The 16,929-nt window shown below is 47.0% G+C and overlaps 1 protein-coding gene across 1 annotated transcript in view; it reads right to left on the bottom strand.

Moving 5' to 3' along the window:
- Nucleotides 1-210: 210 nt before the first annotated feature.
- The window catches only part of CLNK (cytokine dependent hematopoietic cell linker), a gene marked incomplete at its 5' end in the record, with an annotated part of 90,490 nt that continues 73,771 nt past the window's right edge, over nucleotides 211-16,929 (bottom strand). The window contains 4 exons of the mRNA XM_080656097.1: nucleotides 211-695; nucleotides 8,619-8,774; nucleotides 11,381-11,458; nucleotides 12,898-13,031. Coding sequence (XP_080512223.1) covers nucleotides 549-695; nucleotides 8,619-8,774; nucleotides 11,381-11,458; nucleotides 12,898-13,031 — 515 coding nt within the window. The 3' untranslated portion in view covers nucleotides 211-548. The remainder of the gene's footprint in view (nucleotides 696-8,618; nucleotides 8,775-11,380; nucleotides 11,459-12,897; nucleotides 13,032-16,929) is intronic.

The following is a 16,929-nucleotide window of genomic DNA, read 5'->3' as shown; positions in this document are numbered from 1 at the left end:
GTCTCTCAAGCGATATTCACAAGTGCTCTTGTTTTCCTACCACATTTCTTCTCCGTAATTGAATTTCCAGGATGACAAATAAAATAGAGCTGACATTCACTAACACCTTCAGCGTAAGGGATCCCAAAAACATTGTAAATTCACAAGTCCAAACATTACTGAAATAAACAAGGTCGCACGAGGTCCTGGGAAGAGCATAGCTTTGGGGGTCTCCCCCAGACTTGCCATGTGCCAGCTGCAAACATCCCAGCGATAGTTTCTTGTAACCTCTGCTGCTCATCTGTAACATGAGCACAATGACCGTCTTTACAGTTTTTTCTTTAGAAGATATTTTTAAAAAGCTGCATTTGATTTATGCATCTTATACATATTCTGTGGTTTGAGATTTCAAAAACCATGGTTGAGTTTCCAATTTCCATTATAGAACGTTTTTCTTTTCTACGAAATCTAAGATGTGATCCCTTAAAACCCCAGAAGAAGAATCTTTGGAAACAGGTGAAAAATAATAGAGGCCCGGGATCCAGTGAACTGAAGATAAGCAGATCAGGCTACCAAGGTGAGGAGAGTCTGTTGAGAGGGAGGGGCCGAGTCAGGTAGCATTGCTCCTTGTGGGCCCGGGTTTTATCTTTCCCGTCAATCAGCACAATAGGAAAATACTTGTAGTGTTCAATGATGTCTTCCACCGAATCAAACTTCTGAAACACAGACAAGAAAGTTAATGAAATTTACATCCCTTTGGTGCTTGTAGGTTAAAGTACAGATGTTCAGTTTTACTTGGAAAAGGGAATTTATTAACACTTGGGGGGGGTATTGTAAAGGTGTGTCAGAAAGCCATCTAAAAAAGGGGTGTGGCAATCTCTTAAAGGATGAGTGACAAGAATCATAAAAAAAGGCTAATATGCAAATGGTCGTCATGCCATGATGCTGTAATGCTGTGACACCGTAACGACCGATCAGCAGGGACCTGAGGCTGTGTGGCGCCAGGCCAGGGTGGGGGACCTGAGGCCATGCCCCCTGCCTGGTGGGGCTTGACGGGGGTGGGGCCAGCTGGGTCAGGGTCTCCCCCAATGGGGGTGGGGCTGGGAGCGATTTTGAGGCTCATGCAGGTGGGTGGGGACTTGACTCTGGGTCCTGTGGCGGGCCCCAGACTCTGACAGGAGGGAGATTTTCATATATATTTTACTAATTTTCTTTCATCTCTGACACTTGTATTATAGAGAAAGGGCAAATAGCAATATTAAAACATTTCCTCTAATTAATTCCCTTTTAATGTGCATGAATTTCATGCACTGGGCCACTAGTAAGATAATAAGGGAGAAAAAAGGCACTTGGGGAGACCAAAGATGAACTGAGGCAGCTGAGCTTCCCATACCCAGTAGTCAGATCATCTGGCCAAGCTTCACCTTTATCACAGGTCCCTATTGTAAGCAGTTAAGATAAGTTAGATGAGTGAGTTTCACAGCAGTCAGCCCAGGGCAGCGGTTGGCAAACCGCGGCTCGCGAGCCACATGCGGCTCTTTGGCCCCTTGAGTGTGGCTCTTCCACAAAATACCACGGCCTGGGCAAGTCTATTTTGAAGAAGTGGCGTTAGAAGAAGTTTAAGTTTAAAAAATTTGGCTCTCAAAAGAAATTTCAATCATTGTACTGTTGATATTTGGCTCTGTTGACTAATGAGTTTGCCGACCACTGGCCCAGGGGAATGCCTGGTGCCTTCCTTACCGTCCCCCTACCTGAGACAAACCCAAATGCAGACAATCAAGACTTGACCTTTGCTTAGCAAATTGGTGGGAAAGGCCTGTAGAAAACTCTCTCTCCTATAAACCCCTCCTGTTCTTAGTGTGATCAGAATGTCTGTGATGACCATGGGCTGCTGATAGTTCTTCATCAATTTAGCTTCCTTCCCTGGGCTTCTTGTGAAATAAACAGCAGATCATTTCACTTTTATGTTTCTAGAGATGTGCAGATAAAGTCCTGTGCAGATTTGAGAGAGAGTAAGATTATGTCAAGTTTAGGGGAATCAGAAAGTGCTTTGTTGAAGATACAGACCTGAAGTGGGTTATTCATTCTGGGTGATTCCAGATACATGGACAGGGCGGGTTAAAGATAGTAAAAGCAGAGGAAGAAGCAAGACGGGGGTTCAGAGAATGTGGGCATCCGGTCTGATTGGCTGAGTTTGGAGGAGTCATTGGAAGGGAATGCTGGGAGGTAATGAGGAAGAGCTCACACCACCTGCCTTCTAAACTTCTGAACACAACATTGAGCCTCCTTGGGCTATTTTGTGAGGTGAGCAATGGCCTTGAAGACCTAAAGACACTCCAGCTCAGAGGTCACATAGCTGCAAAGTCAGGACCAGGCGTGGAATCTGGTTTTGCTGGACACCTGTCAGTGCTTTCCTGATGCAATGTTGCCTGTGGCTGTGACCCTGATGTCCCAACAGACCAGGGCAGAGATGATATAGCCTGAAGGAAGGGCGTCATGGTGGGGACGATCTGATTCTGCTTCAGTTCTGTCTACTCCTCCCTCTCTGCCCCCATCCTGGCACAGAAATGTCCGCAGGCCTTAGGGATAGCCAGCAGGGAGTGAGATGGTCAAGGTCCCTGTCTTCACGGAGGTGACATCCTGATGGGGGCAAAATAAATTCCCATACACATAGATCATTTCAGGTAATGTGCTGTGGGAACAATCAACTTTGGGCTGGAATCTCACCAGGCCACCCAGGGGCTTTCCCTTGGCAGCTGCATTTGGCTGTGGGGAGTGGGGGGTGGGTACCAGGTTGGAATGCAAGGTACCCGTAACTGCCCTGGCTGTCTCCTCTTCCTGACCCTTGTCAAGGTATGGGGGAGGGGAGTGGGTAGGAAGGAGTTGAGAAAAGAGATGTGTGATGAGTCTCCTGACAGTGACCAGTTCCCAGAACCATGCTATTCTGGTTCTTCCTGGCGACTGAGTCCACACACCTGCCCCCTTGCCCCTAAGCTCCTTTAAGTTGGGTTCTGTCTTTCTAAAGTTCTGATTAAAACTGTACATGACTTGCATATCTGGGCCTGTTACTGGATCTATTAGCAGAGTTTTCAATGAGATAAGCTGTCCACCCTTGACATGTACTGGATAAATACTACTTAGTTCCTGCCCGGGGCTAAGGTAAGGCGGTTCCCTGGCTGTCCAATGGGGTAATACTTGGTCTGCGAAAGCCGTCCTAAGGGAAGGGCCCGTGGCGCCCGAATGCCTGCGCTCCACGCAGGGCTCTCCCACCCACCAGCTGTGTGTCCCTGGGCAAGTTTCTTACAGGCTCTGCCTCAGTTTCTCTATGAACAGCGATGGTGATGTTAGGACCTGCCTCTGAGGGCCATGGCGAGGATTAGCTGACTTACTAACTATACAGCCTTTAGAAGAGACCTCAGTGTATAATGAGGGTGCAACACACATCAGTCGTCACTGTGAGCTCCTGCGTCCAAGGTTGTCAAGAACGTGAGGAAGGAGCAACAAAATCCCCCGAGACATGTACAGACTGTCCCTGTGAGCCTTAAGGAAGAACAGTTTTCCTGTTTCATTTTCAGACAGTTTCCTCTCTCTTTCTTCATGCTTGACAAAACAAAAAGTGGTTTTTGAGAACAACTTTTCACATAGAACTCTTGCACAACATTGATTCACGCACATGGCATGACGGAAATGGTCTTTCCCGGTAGGAATCTTCAGAGGGAAGATGCTTGTTTCATGTTCTCACTCCTGTTTGCTTAGAAGGGTCCCGGAATAATGGATTCAACACTAATTGTTTTAATAATCCACACGGATGACATTTTATATGAAACACGTAGTAGGAAGCGGGCAAGGCAGGGGCCATAAATCAGACTGTTGATTCTCCTTATTGACATCTAGTGATAAGCCTGCAGCTGATATATTACCCTAAAGAGACTTTTAAAAATTATAATTAAGTTCTTGTTTTGATATGAAATGATGTTTTGTCAGGAGGACAGCAAAAGCCATCCTAATATTGGATCTTAACGTTTGTTTAAGCCTTTTATGTTTGCCCTATGAGTTCACTGTAGGCTATATTTCACTGCTGGAGGGTACGCCAGTCTGTTTGGGCACACACATGGGAGTGAAAGCAGAAGAGAGGAAAAGAGAGGGAAGCAAAGAGAGAGAGAGAGAGAGAGAGAGAGAGAGGGAGAGAGAGAGAGAGAGAGAGGCGAGAAGCAGACAGGGGAAGTGAGAAACCCATGGGTTACTTGTTTCCTAGTCTTCAATGTTGAATTTATCAAGTGAACAGCAATCATAATTTTCAGCCATGGATCATACACCTTTGCAGGCCAAGGTGAGGCCTGAGGACTGAACTGGCTCAGTAACTGAGCAAATGGATATAGTGGGCTGACTGGTGGTCCCCAAAAGGTGCCATGTCCTAACCCCTGAAATCTTATATATCAAAGAGCGACTATCGCTTTACATGGCAAAAGTCAGGATTATGTTGAGGATCTCGGGGAAAGGAGCGTATCTCTCCTAGGTCCCCACTAAAAGTAATCACGTACCATTGTGAGACAGAAGGGAGGGAGAGCCATTCCGAGGAGGAGGAGGCAGTGTGACCAGGGGTTAGAGTAGCCGTGGGCAAACTACGGCCCGCGGGCCGGATCCGGCCCATTCGGCTGTTCTATCCGGCCCGCGGAGCTGAAAGAGCGGAGGGTTCTCTTGCTCTCCCCTCCGCTCCTTTACTTTGAATTTAAGTTCACACAAACACTCCATCTATGCTTTTGTTCCGGCCCTCCGGTCCAGTTTAAGAACCCATTGTGGCCCTCGAGTCAAAAAGTTTGCCCACCCCTGGAGAGTGAGGGGCCACATGAGGCAGGGGTTAGAGTGAGGGGCCACAGTCCAGGAAGCCTGACAGGCGCTGGCAGCCAGAGGAGGCAGGAGGGGTCCTCCAGAACCTCCAGAGGGGTGGGCCCTGCCCACACTGGGACCTCCGTTGACGGCCTCCAGGACTGTGAGAGAATACGCGTCTGTTGTTGTAAGCCACCGAGGTTGTGGTCCTTTGTCAGAGCAGCCACAGGAAGGAGGGCACTGGATGCTCCCTGAATCTGGAGCCAGTTGCTAGCCACGTGGCTCGCAGAATGACCCAAATGCCTTCTGTGGGCAAAATGGACCTTCCCAGACTTATTCCTTGCAGGCATATGTGAGTTGCTCGTCTTCTGCGCTTGTGCGAGGTGTCACCATGCGGTCCCTTCCCCGGGGGCCGTGTCCGGGCAGTGGCAACTCTCAGGGCCCCGGTCCTCACCTGTGCCCGGTGCACAGATCTAACGAAAGGGCCCCCAGGGCTCAGTTACGATGGAATCTGATACCCCTTCCGCACCTGCCTCTGTGTGTCCGGCGCTCTATGTACATCATCTCATCTTTCACTCACTGTCACCCCTGGAGACAGGTGCTGCTGCCTTGTAGGTGTGCTGACGTCTAAAGTGCGCAAGACAGCCACAAAGCCACACAGACTCAGAGCGGTCTCTGAAACCCGGGTCTCACTCCATTGTCCCTGCGGTCAGACGAAGATGCTGTCTCTTCACTCAGCTCCACGGGACTAGCTGGGAGCTGGCTCCTATTTAGCAGAGCCGCCCCCTCCCCCTGGCCTCCATCAGATTCTTTGATCTCTTTTTAGGAATGAGTGATTCACCTGGCTGGCCTGGCTCAGGGGTTGAGCATCAACCTATGAACCAGGAGGTCAGGGTTCGAGTCCCGGTCAAGGCACATGCCCGGGTTGCGGGCTCGATCTCCAGTGTGGGACGTGCAGGAGGCAGCCGATCAATGATTCTCTCATTATTGATGTTACTATCTCTCCCTCTTCCTTCCTCTTTGAAATCAATAAAAATATATTTTAAAAAATGGGCGATTCTTCCTCAGCAAGGGAAGGGCCCCCCACTGTGACAGGTGACAGGTGACAGGTGCAAGCTGGGCCTGTCTGGTTCTTAGCCCAGGGCCTGGCTCAGAGGAGAGGCAGGAAGAAGCACCTGTGAGGTACTTTCTCACCAGCACGGTGGCACCTGTAAGCCCACGTCAGTGTGACCTATTCTCCCACCCGTGTTCTGGGCTGTTTCCCAGTGGCCTGGGGTTTGTGTGCGCTTGCCATGATGTGGTCTGAGACTGCGTGAGGAAGTCGGCATTTGGATCCCAGCTTTGCCGTGACTAGCTGTGACCGTGGGCCAGTTACTTCACACCTCTGTGCCTCACTCTCACCATCTGTTAAATGGAGGCATGTTTTAATAATCCACACGGCAGCACCTGCCTCACAGTTGCTGTGAGATTTAAATCGATCAATCGGTTGCTAACTGTTAACTTCACCGAAGAATGCCTGTGCATAGCCAAAGTAAAGAAGTGTCATGGAAACACATGGAAAGGAAAGTCTTGTTGGAAGATGCGTGAGAAAATTCCTTAGTCACGTGAAAGGGTCTCCTTCAAATGGGCATTGAAGGTGCCAGGGGTCCTTGCCGATTCGAGTGGAGTAGCTCACCTGGAGGCTGACCTCTCACCTGAGATGGGGACGGGTACCTGAGATGGGGACGGGTACCTGTGGAGGCGGCAGGAGCGGCTGTCTGTCTGTCTGATGGAGGGCCGAGGATGTTACATGGACATCCCAGTGTACCCATTTCCTCTCTTATTAGCAGATCAGGCTGTGGTTGGTGGTGGTGGGGGGTGGGGTGGGGAAAGCTGTAACCTTCTCAGGCCTCAGCTTCCCACTGGTAAAGGGGTTCAATGGTGGGCCTTTCTAGAGTTTTCTGAGGACCACATGAGAGAGCAAATAAAACCTGAGGACCACATGAAAGAGCAAATAAGCCTGTTGCAGGGGGCTCTGCGGCACAGTAGGGCGCACGATTCCACTTTCCATATTATCTAAGGAAGGCCTGGCTGGTGTGGCTCAGTGGTTGAGGTTTGACTTATGAACCAGGAGGTCACTGTTCGATTACTGGTCTGGGCACAGGCCGGGGTTGCGGGCTCGATCCCTAGTGTGGGGTGTGTAGGAGGCAGCCGATCCATGATTCTCTCTCATCATTGATGTTTCTATCTCTCTCTCCCTCTCCCTTCCTCTCTGAAATCAGTGAAAATATGTTTTACAAAAGAGGAATCCTTAATTCCAAGCATTTAAAAATCATTAATTTTTTTTATATGAGAAATTTTAGGAGCTGAAAGTAGGTGCTGGAAGGACAGAGGGATACCGAGCTGGAAAGTCCAATAACCACGGGATCTAGTTCAGGGGAACTATGTCCTAGTTACCGAAATGACTCCGTCATCGTGATGAAAACAGAACAGCTAACGTTTACTGTGGCTCGATATGCTCCCTGAGTGTTCTCCGTGGTTTCCATTCATGAACTCACTGACCCTCAGCCCAAAGGAGAAATGGGCTCCTTCAGTTCTGACGCAGGGCACCTTAATCGGGCCATAGCTGGCAGAGTTACGCATTCATCTACTTGCTCATCTGGGCTCTCATTCATGCCAGGCCTTCCCGGGCTGCAGCAAAGGCGGGTGAGCAGACCCCGGGGAGGCCTGGCTCGGGGCAGACCCTGGGCTCAAGCGGGACAAGCCAGGCAGCTGCGGAAAGGCTTTCCCACGGGGCGGGGGGGAGGGAGGGGGGCCCACCTGGGGCATTTTGGCAGCCCTGGCAACATGCCTTCTTTCGCTCTCTATTGAAGGACAATCGATATTTGGTGGAAGTTCTGGTTTATTACTCTGTTGGTTTGCTCGGGCCTCCATAACCACCTACTACAGGTCGGGGAGGTGGGGGACTTATGCAACAGAAATTTGTGTTCTCACAGTCTGGAGGCTGGAAGGCCCAGGTCCAGGTGGGTGGGGCTGGTTTCTCCTGAGGCCTCTCCCTCCCTCCCTCCTTCCTTTCCTTCCTCCCTCCCTCCCTCCCTCCCTCCCATCTTCCCAAGAAGAGTTGAAAGAGCAGCCCCTCCTAGCCCCTTACTACCTCGATGTCTCTAGCATTCGCTTAATTTTCTGAGCTCCAGTCTCCCTCCATCGAAGGTAGAAGTCAAAGAATCTTTGAAAACTAAAATGAGATCATGCAGACAGACCAGGCCTATGGCGACCATATTCAGTGAAAACCCATCTCCTTTTCCCTTTCCCTGTGTTTCACTGACACAGTTATGCATGGATGCTGTCACCGATCCATCCCTTCACCCGGCCGCCTGCCAGCCCGCCTGCCAGCCCGTCTGCCCTGAGACCCAGCACTGGATGCTGTGAGGACGCCCACCTTCAGTTTGGGGACGCACACCTCCCCATTCCTATTGCTAACAGACCTTGTCTGAAAAGCCGGTAGGGGAGTTCAGTGCTGGGGCAGGGAAGGCCTCTGGCATTAAGGAGGCATTAATGTGACCTCAGTGGAGGGCTCTGGAGGCAGAATTGAGACGTCTGGCAGAATGAGTTTCCTTTAGTGGGCAATGCAGGGCGGAGGGTGAGTGTGAGCCGTGTGCGCGGATGCTCGCGGAAGGGGCTGGAAGGGTTAATTACACTCTCCACCGCCAGGGCGGCGCTCTTTCCTCCCGTCCTGCAGGCAGGGGACATGGAGGGGCCTTGGCCAGCACCCTGCACGTTCTCCCCTCATTTGTCTTTAGTACAGAAAAGGGGAGCCACTAAGTTATACCCACTTCGTCTCCTCGGAGTCCCGTCCCCAGAGCAAACTGCCGATTTCTCTCCAGGAAGCGGATTTTCACGTTGTAGACTCTGTTGCCATGAAACACCACCAACACGTAGGGTTCTGTGCAGGACTTCGCTGAGCAGTCTCGGACCAGGAACGTGCCGTCCTGAAAGAGGGGAAGAGTGATTACCCCCCAGGCTGCTCGCGTCCACCCTCGCCACCTGGAAACGGCGATGCCTGGGCTCCAGGTTCCCCGACGGCTTTAGTTTTGGGTAAACTAGCTCTTTACTCAGTTGAACTTGGTGGTTATGGGGTGACAGGATGTATTAGGCTTCTTGTTATTTTCTGAGAAGTCAACCAGTCAGATGACACCCCTTCTTCCAGATCGTCCAGCACCCCCACCTCCTCAGCACCTGCCTGTGGCTTATCTGCTGTCACTCCTGCAGCCTCCCGCCCCGTCCTGGCTCCAGGCAGCCACCATCTCCCAAAGGCCCCGCCTGGCTCTGAGCTGCGAGGCATCGCTCTCCTCCTCTCCCCTTCCCGTGTACCCCCTTCACCGGCCAGGGTCCACGTATTTCCTGTTCTGCCCGATGCGTGGAGAGCAGCAGAGGCGCTCAGCATGATAAGCGGGCCTCTGCGTGGGGAGATGTCAACAGAGGGCTAGGGTCCCCAAAAGAGATGTGGAGCTTCAAGGTCACTGAGGTCAGAGTGAGTGTAGAGGCCGTAGGATGGGCGAGAAAATATAGCTGGGCATGAGGGGAAGGCAAGAGCAGGGCAGGCAGGAGGGGGCAGGAAAGGCCTCGAAGACAATGTCCCAGAGAGAGAAGGAAGCCCGGAGGCTTGTTACAAAAGCCAAGGCTGCAGCCAGCGAGGGTCACGGGGTGGGATGGTCTGAGGGCTGAGAAGGGCACCTGACGTGGGTCAGAAATCATCAGGCTCTCCCTCAGGCTCTCCCTGAGATGGGATGGTTAATGCTTGTGGAGTCTATGCTGTCCTAGTCATCATGGGAGGGGAGGACAGGACAGGTGTAGAGGGGAGGACAGGACAGGACAGGGAAAGGCTCAGGGTGAAGGGCCCGGCGGAGAAGCTGAGGAATGGAGCAGGCCTTCTGGAGGTGATCACACCTGCCTGCACGGCTCAGTCCTGTGGTCACAGGGCGTCACTTACCTGATGAGAAATCTGACTGTGATTTCATAGTTGATTATAAATGACCCATACAATGAGGTATTATGTATGATTTATATTTATAATAGTTGTTATATGTATTTATCTCTCTCTTGACTAATATCTGTATATTTACATGTGATTATAGCATATGTTACATGTAATTAATATTTACAATATATAGATTTATATAATGCTTATGATATAACAGCGATTTTCATCTCATAGCACACATAAACTAATTGCTACAATTCTGCGGCACACAAAATAAATATATTTTGGCTGATCTGACAAAAAAAGGTATTCGTTCACACCAGACAGCGGTTGTTCTGCTGACTGTTGTCATTTTTAAAATTTGACTAAGGGAAAAGAGGTCAGGGCCCCTGACTAAATAGTCAGGTATTGCATGTTTTAAAAATTCTTGTGGCATACTGGTTAAAAATTGCTGCTCTAGAATAATACTTAAAAATGTTAAATTTATAAATAAAACTATGGTGACATTCTAATGATGCTGACAGCTGAGGTTTGTTGAGAATTTCCCTCAAGATATCAAGCATTCTACACACATTATTTTATTTGATCTTTACTTAAAACTTGAGGAGGTGTTTTATCCCCATTTTACAGGTAAGGAAATTAGGATGCAATAGCTTAAGTGAATCTTCTAAATCATCCTAATTCATCAATGGAAAAATTGCTCTTTAAATATTCCAGCCTCCGAGAACATCGAATGGCATTGAGAAATTTTCTGGAATTTCTTTTGCCTAAAACGTTTGGCTGTAATTGAAACCTTAAGACTCAAGCACAGAACATGGCCAAAGATCAGAAAGGAAGAGGGGGCCAAGATGTGTGACCAATTTCTGGGTTTATTATCTTAAACTGTACAATGAGTTTGTCACAATGAATCCTTCTTCACTCTCTCTCTCAAACCAATCAATCAATCAATCAATCAATAATATTTCAAAAAAATGAATGTGTTCATTAGTGGGTGAGTTCATTAGTGATAGGACCCCAATGAATTTTAATAAAACCTAGCTCTCTCGGTATTGATATTATAAAATTAAGTAAGATAAATTTACAGTAAGGTGCTATGGAAAACAGAATAATGCCCCTACATACAAGATGTCCATGTCCTAACTTCCAGGACCTGTGAATATGTCCCCTTTACATGGAAAAAGGGATTTGCAGATGTGATGAAGGGTCTTGAGATGGGAAATTATCCTGGATTATCTGGGGGGCTTCAATATAATCAGAAGAATCCTTGTAGGAGGGAAGCAGGGGTGTAAGAGTCAGACAGGGGGTGGGGGGCACAAGTCAAGGATGGCTGGCAGCCCCTGGAATCTGGAAAAGGCAAGGAAACGGACTCCAGAAGGAACCTCCAGAAGGAGCACAGCCCTACACCTTAATTTTAGTCCAGGGAGACCCATGTAGGAATTGGAACTCCAAAACTGTAAGAGAATAAATTAGTCTTAGTTTACTAAGTTTGTGGTAACTGCCAGCGCTGAGAAATGCAAGGTGAGGCAAGAACCACTCCATCGAAGTCCACTGCTTGCTATGTCCCCTGACCTGTGGGCAGAAAACCGTAAGCTGATGGGCCTGTCGAGGCCTTACCTTGTTCTCCTTCATCAAGGCCTCTTCCACCTCCTGGCGACTGTACTCTCCAACGTACCATTCGCTGTGCTGGGCCGCCTGCAGAACAGGTGAAATGATGACCATCTTAGGGTTAAGGGGAAGCCCTAATCGTTAATTAATGAACATGTTCTTTTGTTCCCCCAGTGCCAAATCACAGTTTGATTGACAGTAGAGATGTGGCACAAGAGTTATGTCCCTGAATCTGGATGCAGAAGAAGTAACTGCAGCTTAGGAATTGTGAAATTGGTGTGACGGAGTAACCTGAAATTCTACTCCGTCTACATGAAAGGCCCTGTGCACCAGGCTCAGAATGGGTACTAAACCCTCATGCTCTCTACCTGCTGGAGCTTACTGAGATGGGATGGTTAATGTTTGTGGAGTCTTAGCTGTCCTAGGCATCATGGGAGGGGAGGGCAGGACAGGTATAGAAGGGAGCATCTTTAGGCCACTTGCCTGTAGCCACATGCATTAGATCTGCAATTTGAACCTTATTCTGCCTGGTTTTTACCCTGTGCTGTGTTCCCTTATTTATACCAACTGATTTCTTTGGATTATAAAATCCAGCATGACAGAGAGAAGACAGGGCAGTCAGAGAGATGCTTCATGGACCTGCAGTTCTCAAGGATCTAATATTAAACAAGCCCCTGCGTGAATCCAGCACATCGAAGACCCCTCCTCATCCATTGTCCCAATCCATCCCTGCAGCAACCCTGACAGGTGGGCATGCCAGATAGGGGAAGTCCTCAGGAAGTCAACGCCTGTGACCTGGTTGGCAAGTACTTGGTCACTCAGTCTGAGTCTCTGGTCCTCCCACAGATGGATCTACCCAATGATGGGCATGTGTGAGCCAGCTCCCCCCTAACTCCGTGCCCTTGCTTCCTGCCATCCCAGGCCTGGCACAGGGGTTTGGCCAGCCAGATGTGCTTGCCATTCTGTGGACACATGGCTTCAGGACTTGGCATGAGCTGGCCCTCCTGCCTGGAATCCCCTCCTACTCCTCACCTCTCCTCCTACTTGGTCTGTCATTCTCTTCCATCAAGACTGGGATCAAACTCATCTCTTATTGCAAGTGTCCTTTGGAATAAAGTCCTTTACTTTTTATTGCAGTATATTGTTATAATTGTTCTATTTTATTATTAGTTGTTGTTAATCCTTGACTACCTAATTTGTAGTTAAGCTTCACCATAGTATGTCCGTATGTATGTGTGGGAAACAACATAGTAAGTACAGGGTTCAGTACTGTCTGTGGCTTCAGGCATCCACCAGGGGGCTTGAAACACATCCCCTGTGAATAGGGAGCACGACTGTATAGAAATTAAAGAACCTGGTGGAAGAGCAATATAAAATGTTATACAGCAAAACTCTTTAGAATGTTAGAACCCAATAATATTGAAAAAAAGTTAAAGTCCATTGTGATACCCCTCTGAGGCAACGTTCAGTAGAGCTCTATTCAGATGCCAAGTTTATCTAGAGAGATAATGCAGAGAGGCATCTACCTCTTCATCAGACCTTGTGGGGAAAGGTTCCCTCCAGCTCATGTTTTTATAGTGAAGAGCATCTTCCCGAGGGCCGCAGCTGGCTGGAGCCTGACATCTCTGAGGAGGATGGGACTGCATGCTTTCTTTACGATCTGGGAAAAGTAAATGCACATTTAAGTGTGATTTTGTTAGTGTCAGGTTGCCTCCCTCCAACAAGGAGCTGGATGGAGCCTGCCACTCCTCTCTGTGTCTGGGGCAACCTTGGTCTGCACCACCATCATTTCACTCTGGGGCAACCTTGGTCTACACCACCATCATCTCACTCTGGGGAAACCTTGGTCTACACCACCATCATCTCACTCTGGGGAAACCTTGGTCTACACCACCATCATCTCACTCTGGGGAAACCTTGGTCTACACCACCATCATCTCACTCTGGGGAAACCTTGGTCTACATCACCATCATCTCCCTCTGGGGAAACCTTGGTCTACACCACCATCATCTCACTCTGGGGAAACCTTGGTCTACACCACCGTCATCTCCCTCTGGGGCAACCTTGGTCTACACCACCGTCATCTCCCTCTGGGGCAACCTTGGTCTACACCACCATCATCTCACTCTGGGGAAACCTTGGTCTACACCACCATCATCTCACTCTGGGGAAACCTTGGTCTACACCACCATCATCTCACTCTGGGGCAATCTTAGTCTACACCACCGTGGCCTCACTCTAGATGGCACTCTTCCCTGGATTCTTTGGCTTCAGCTTTTGTCCCTTCCTCTCTAAGGCAGTCAGAGTAATCTTTAGAAAATGTGATTCTGACTTTGCTACTCCCCCTGGTAAAAATCCTTCCATGGTTTCCGTTACACATGGAAGAAAACCCAAATGTTTGATATCTGTCAGTGAGACACTCAATAATCTTTCTCTTCTGATTTCTCCATCCCCCATCCCTTCCTTCATTTCCCCATCCATTGTTCCTTCCTTCCTTCCTTCCATCCACCTGTACACCATCCGTCCATCCATTCCCCCATCCATCTACCCACCCATCCATCCCCCATCATCTGTTCTTTTCTGGCCATAATGAACTTTGTTCAGTTTCTTAAACAAGCCAAGCTTATTCTCAACTCAGGCAACACTATTTTTTTTTAAACTTGAAGAATGACATTTTTTCTTAATGGAATCTCACTTTTACTTAGTTTTTTAACCTGAAAGAAAGAATAACAAACTGTGGTTATTCAGACTCGGGCATTTGGCAGATATTTTACTAGAAATGAACAAGGTGAGCCAGTTAATTCATGGAAAACAATGGCAGTATTTGCTGCCAACTATAAATTTAGAGTTTTGAGATGCAGATTGGAATTTGGAAAAACTTGCAGCTGCTATCTTGACATAACAGCATCTCAAAAGACTTTTCTCTTGAGATTGGTGGTAGTAGGTAGTGATTTTAAACTATTTCATAATGAAGTAGGCTAACATTGAAAAGATCTGCTCAGGCCTATGAATCATTATTTTCCAAGTGACTAATGTATAAAGCTATAAAATCATGTCCGGGTAAATATTTTTTTAAAAAAGAAGACAGAACAATCAATTTTAAAGTATTTAAAAAAATTCCTTGAAAGGGTTTTGCTTTCAACTGGTATCTTAGCTTTAAGATACTACCACTTGTCAAGTTTTCTTTTTAATTTTATTGATTTTTAGAGGGAGAGAGAAACATCGATCGGTTGCCTCCCATACTCACCCTGACCAGGAGATTGAACCCACAACTTGGGTATGTGCCCTGACTAAGAACTAAATCCACCACCTTTTAGTGTGTGGGACAATGCTCCAACCAACTGAGCCACCCAGCCAGGGCACTTATCAAGTTTTGATGTGGTATTTTCCCTATATTCTTGGATGAAAATAACATATTTTCACAGCTTATCATTTCATTTCAGTAAATAATAATAAAAATATGAATTTGAGGAAATTAAGGCTATAAGGAAGGAGTGAGGTGTTATGAGGAATAGTAAATACAGGATTTGTAAATAATTTAGTAATTTCAAGCAAGAAATAACTGTAAAAAATTCATAAAGCCTTGAGAGTAGAAAAACAATATGGAAATAAAATAGTGGACAATAATCTATATATATAAAAGCCTAAGCAACTGAACCACTGGTCAACTGGTCACTATGACGCACACTGACCACCAGGGGACAGACGGTTAACACATAGGATCGGGCTCCCTTCTGTCTGAATCGGGCCTGTGGGGATAGGGCCGAAACTGGCTATCCAAGATTCCCGGAGGGATCCTGGATTGTGAGAGGGTGCAGGCTAGGCTGAGGGACCCCACTGGTGCACGAATCTGTGCACTGGGCCTCTAGTAGCAAATAAAATGGAAGAGCAGTAATTAGTATGAAGGCAGAGTTATAAGCTAATATAGTCTTAACCCAGCCTAGAAAATATAACCAAAGCTACAGTCTTGGTTAGTAGTTTGACAAGAATTTTGAAAGAATAGAATACTTTTTTAAATTAAAATTTTATTTTATTATTATTTTTTTATTTCTTTATTGATTAAGGTATTACATATGTGTCCTTATTCCCCCATTTCCCCCCACCTCCCACTCATGCCCTCATCCCCCTGTTGTCTGTGTCCATTGATTAGGCTTACATGCATGCATATAAGTCCTTTGGTTGATCTCTCCTCATTACCCCCACTGTCCCCTACCTTCCCTGAGGTTTGACGTTCTTATTGATGTTTCTCTGTCTTTGGATCTATTTTTGTTCATCAGTTTATGTTGTTCATTATATTCCACAAATGAGTGAGATCATGTGATATTTATCTTTCTCTGCCTGGCTTATTTCACTTAACATAATACTCTCCATCTCCGTCCATGCTGTTGCAAATGGTAAGAACTCCTTTTTTACTGCAGAGTAGTATTCCATTGTGTAGATGTACCACAGTTTTTTAATCCACTCATCTGTTGATGGGCACTTAGGCTGTTTCCAAATCTTAGCTATGGTGAATTGTGCTGCTATGAACATAAGGGTGCATATATCCTTTCTGATTTGTGTTTCTAGTTTCTTGGGATATATTCCTAGAAGTGGGATCACTGGGTCAAATGGGAGTTATATTTTTAGTTTTTTGAGGAAACTCCATACTGTTTTCCACAGTGGCTGCACCAGTCTGCATTCCCACCAGCAGTGCATGAGGGTTCCTTTTTCTCCACATCCTCACCAGCACTTGTCATTTGTTGACTTGTTGATAATAGCCATTCTGACAGGTGTGAGATGGTACCGCATTGTTGTTTTGATTTGCATCTCTCTGATGATTAGTGACTTTGAGCAGGTTTTCATATGTCTCTTGGCCTTCCTTCTGTCTTCTTTCGAAAAGTGTCTATTTAGATCAGTTGCCCATTTTTTGATTGGGTTGTTTATCTTCTTTTTGTTAAGCTGCATGAGTTCCCTGTAAATGTTGGAGATTAAACCCTTATCGTTGATATCATTGGCAAGAAATATGTTCTCCCAGCAGTGGGCTTTTTTGTTGTTTTATTGATGGTCTCCTTTGCTGTGCAAAAGCTTTTTATTTTGATGTAGTCCCATTTGTTTATTTTCTCTTTAGTTTCCATTGCCCTAGGAGCAGTATCAGTGAAGAAATTGCTTTGGCATATGTCAGAGATTTTTCTGCCTATGGATTCCTCTAGTATTTTTATGGTTTACCATCGTATGTTTAAGTCCTTGATCCATTTTGAGTTTACTTTTGTGTATGGTGTAAGTTGGTGGTCTAGTTTCATTTTTTTGCATGTATCTGTCCAATTTTCCCAACACCACTTATTGAAGAGACTGTCTTGACTCCATTGTATGTTCATACCTCCTTTGTCAAATATTAATTGAGCATAGTGATTTGGGTCGATTTCTGGGTTCTCTATTCTATTCCATTAATCTATCTGTCTGTTCTTGTGCCAATACCAGGCAGTTTTGAGAACAGTGGCTTTGTAATACAGCTTGATATCGGGTATTGAGATCCCACCTACTTTGTTCTTCTTTCTCAGGATTGCTGTAGCTATTCGGG

This window comes from Plecotus auritus (assembly GCF_963455305.1).
Source record: "Plecotus auritus genome assembly, chromosome: 1".
NCBI lineage: Eukaryota > Metazoa > Chordata > Mammalia > Chiroptera > Vespertilionidae > Plecotus > Plecotus auritus.
The sequence above is the reverse complement of the archived record's forward strand: the minus strand, read 5'-3'. Positions and strand labels throughout refer to the sequence as shown.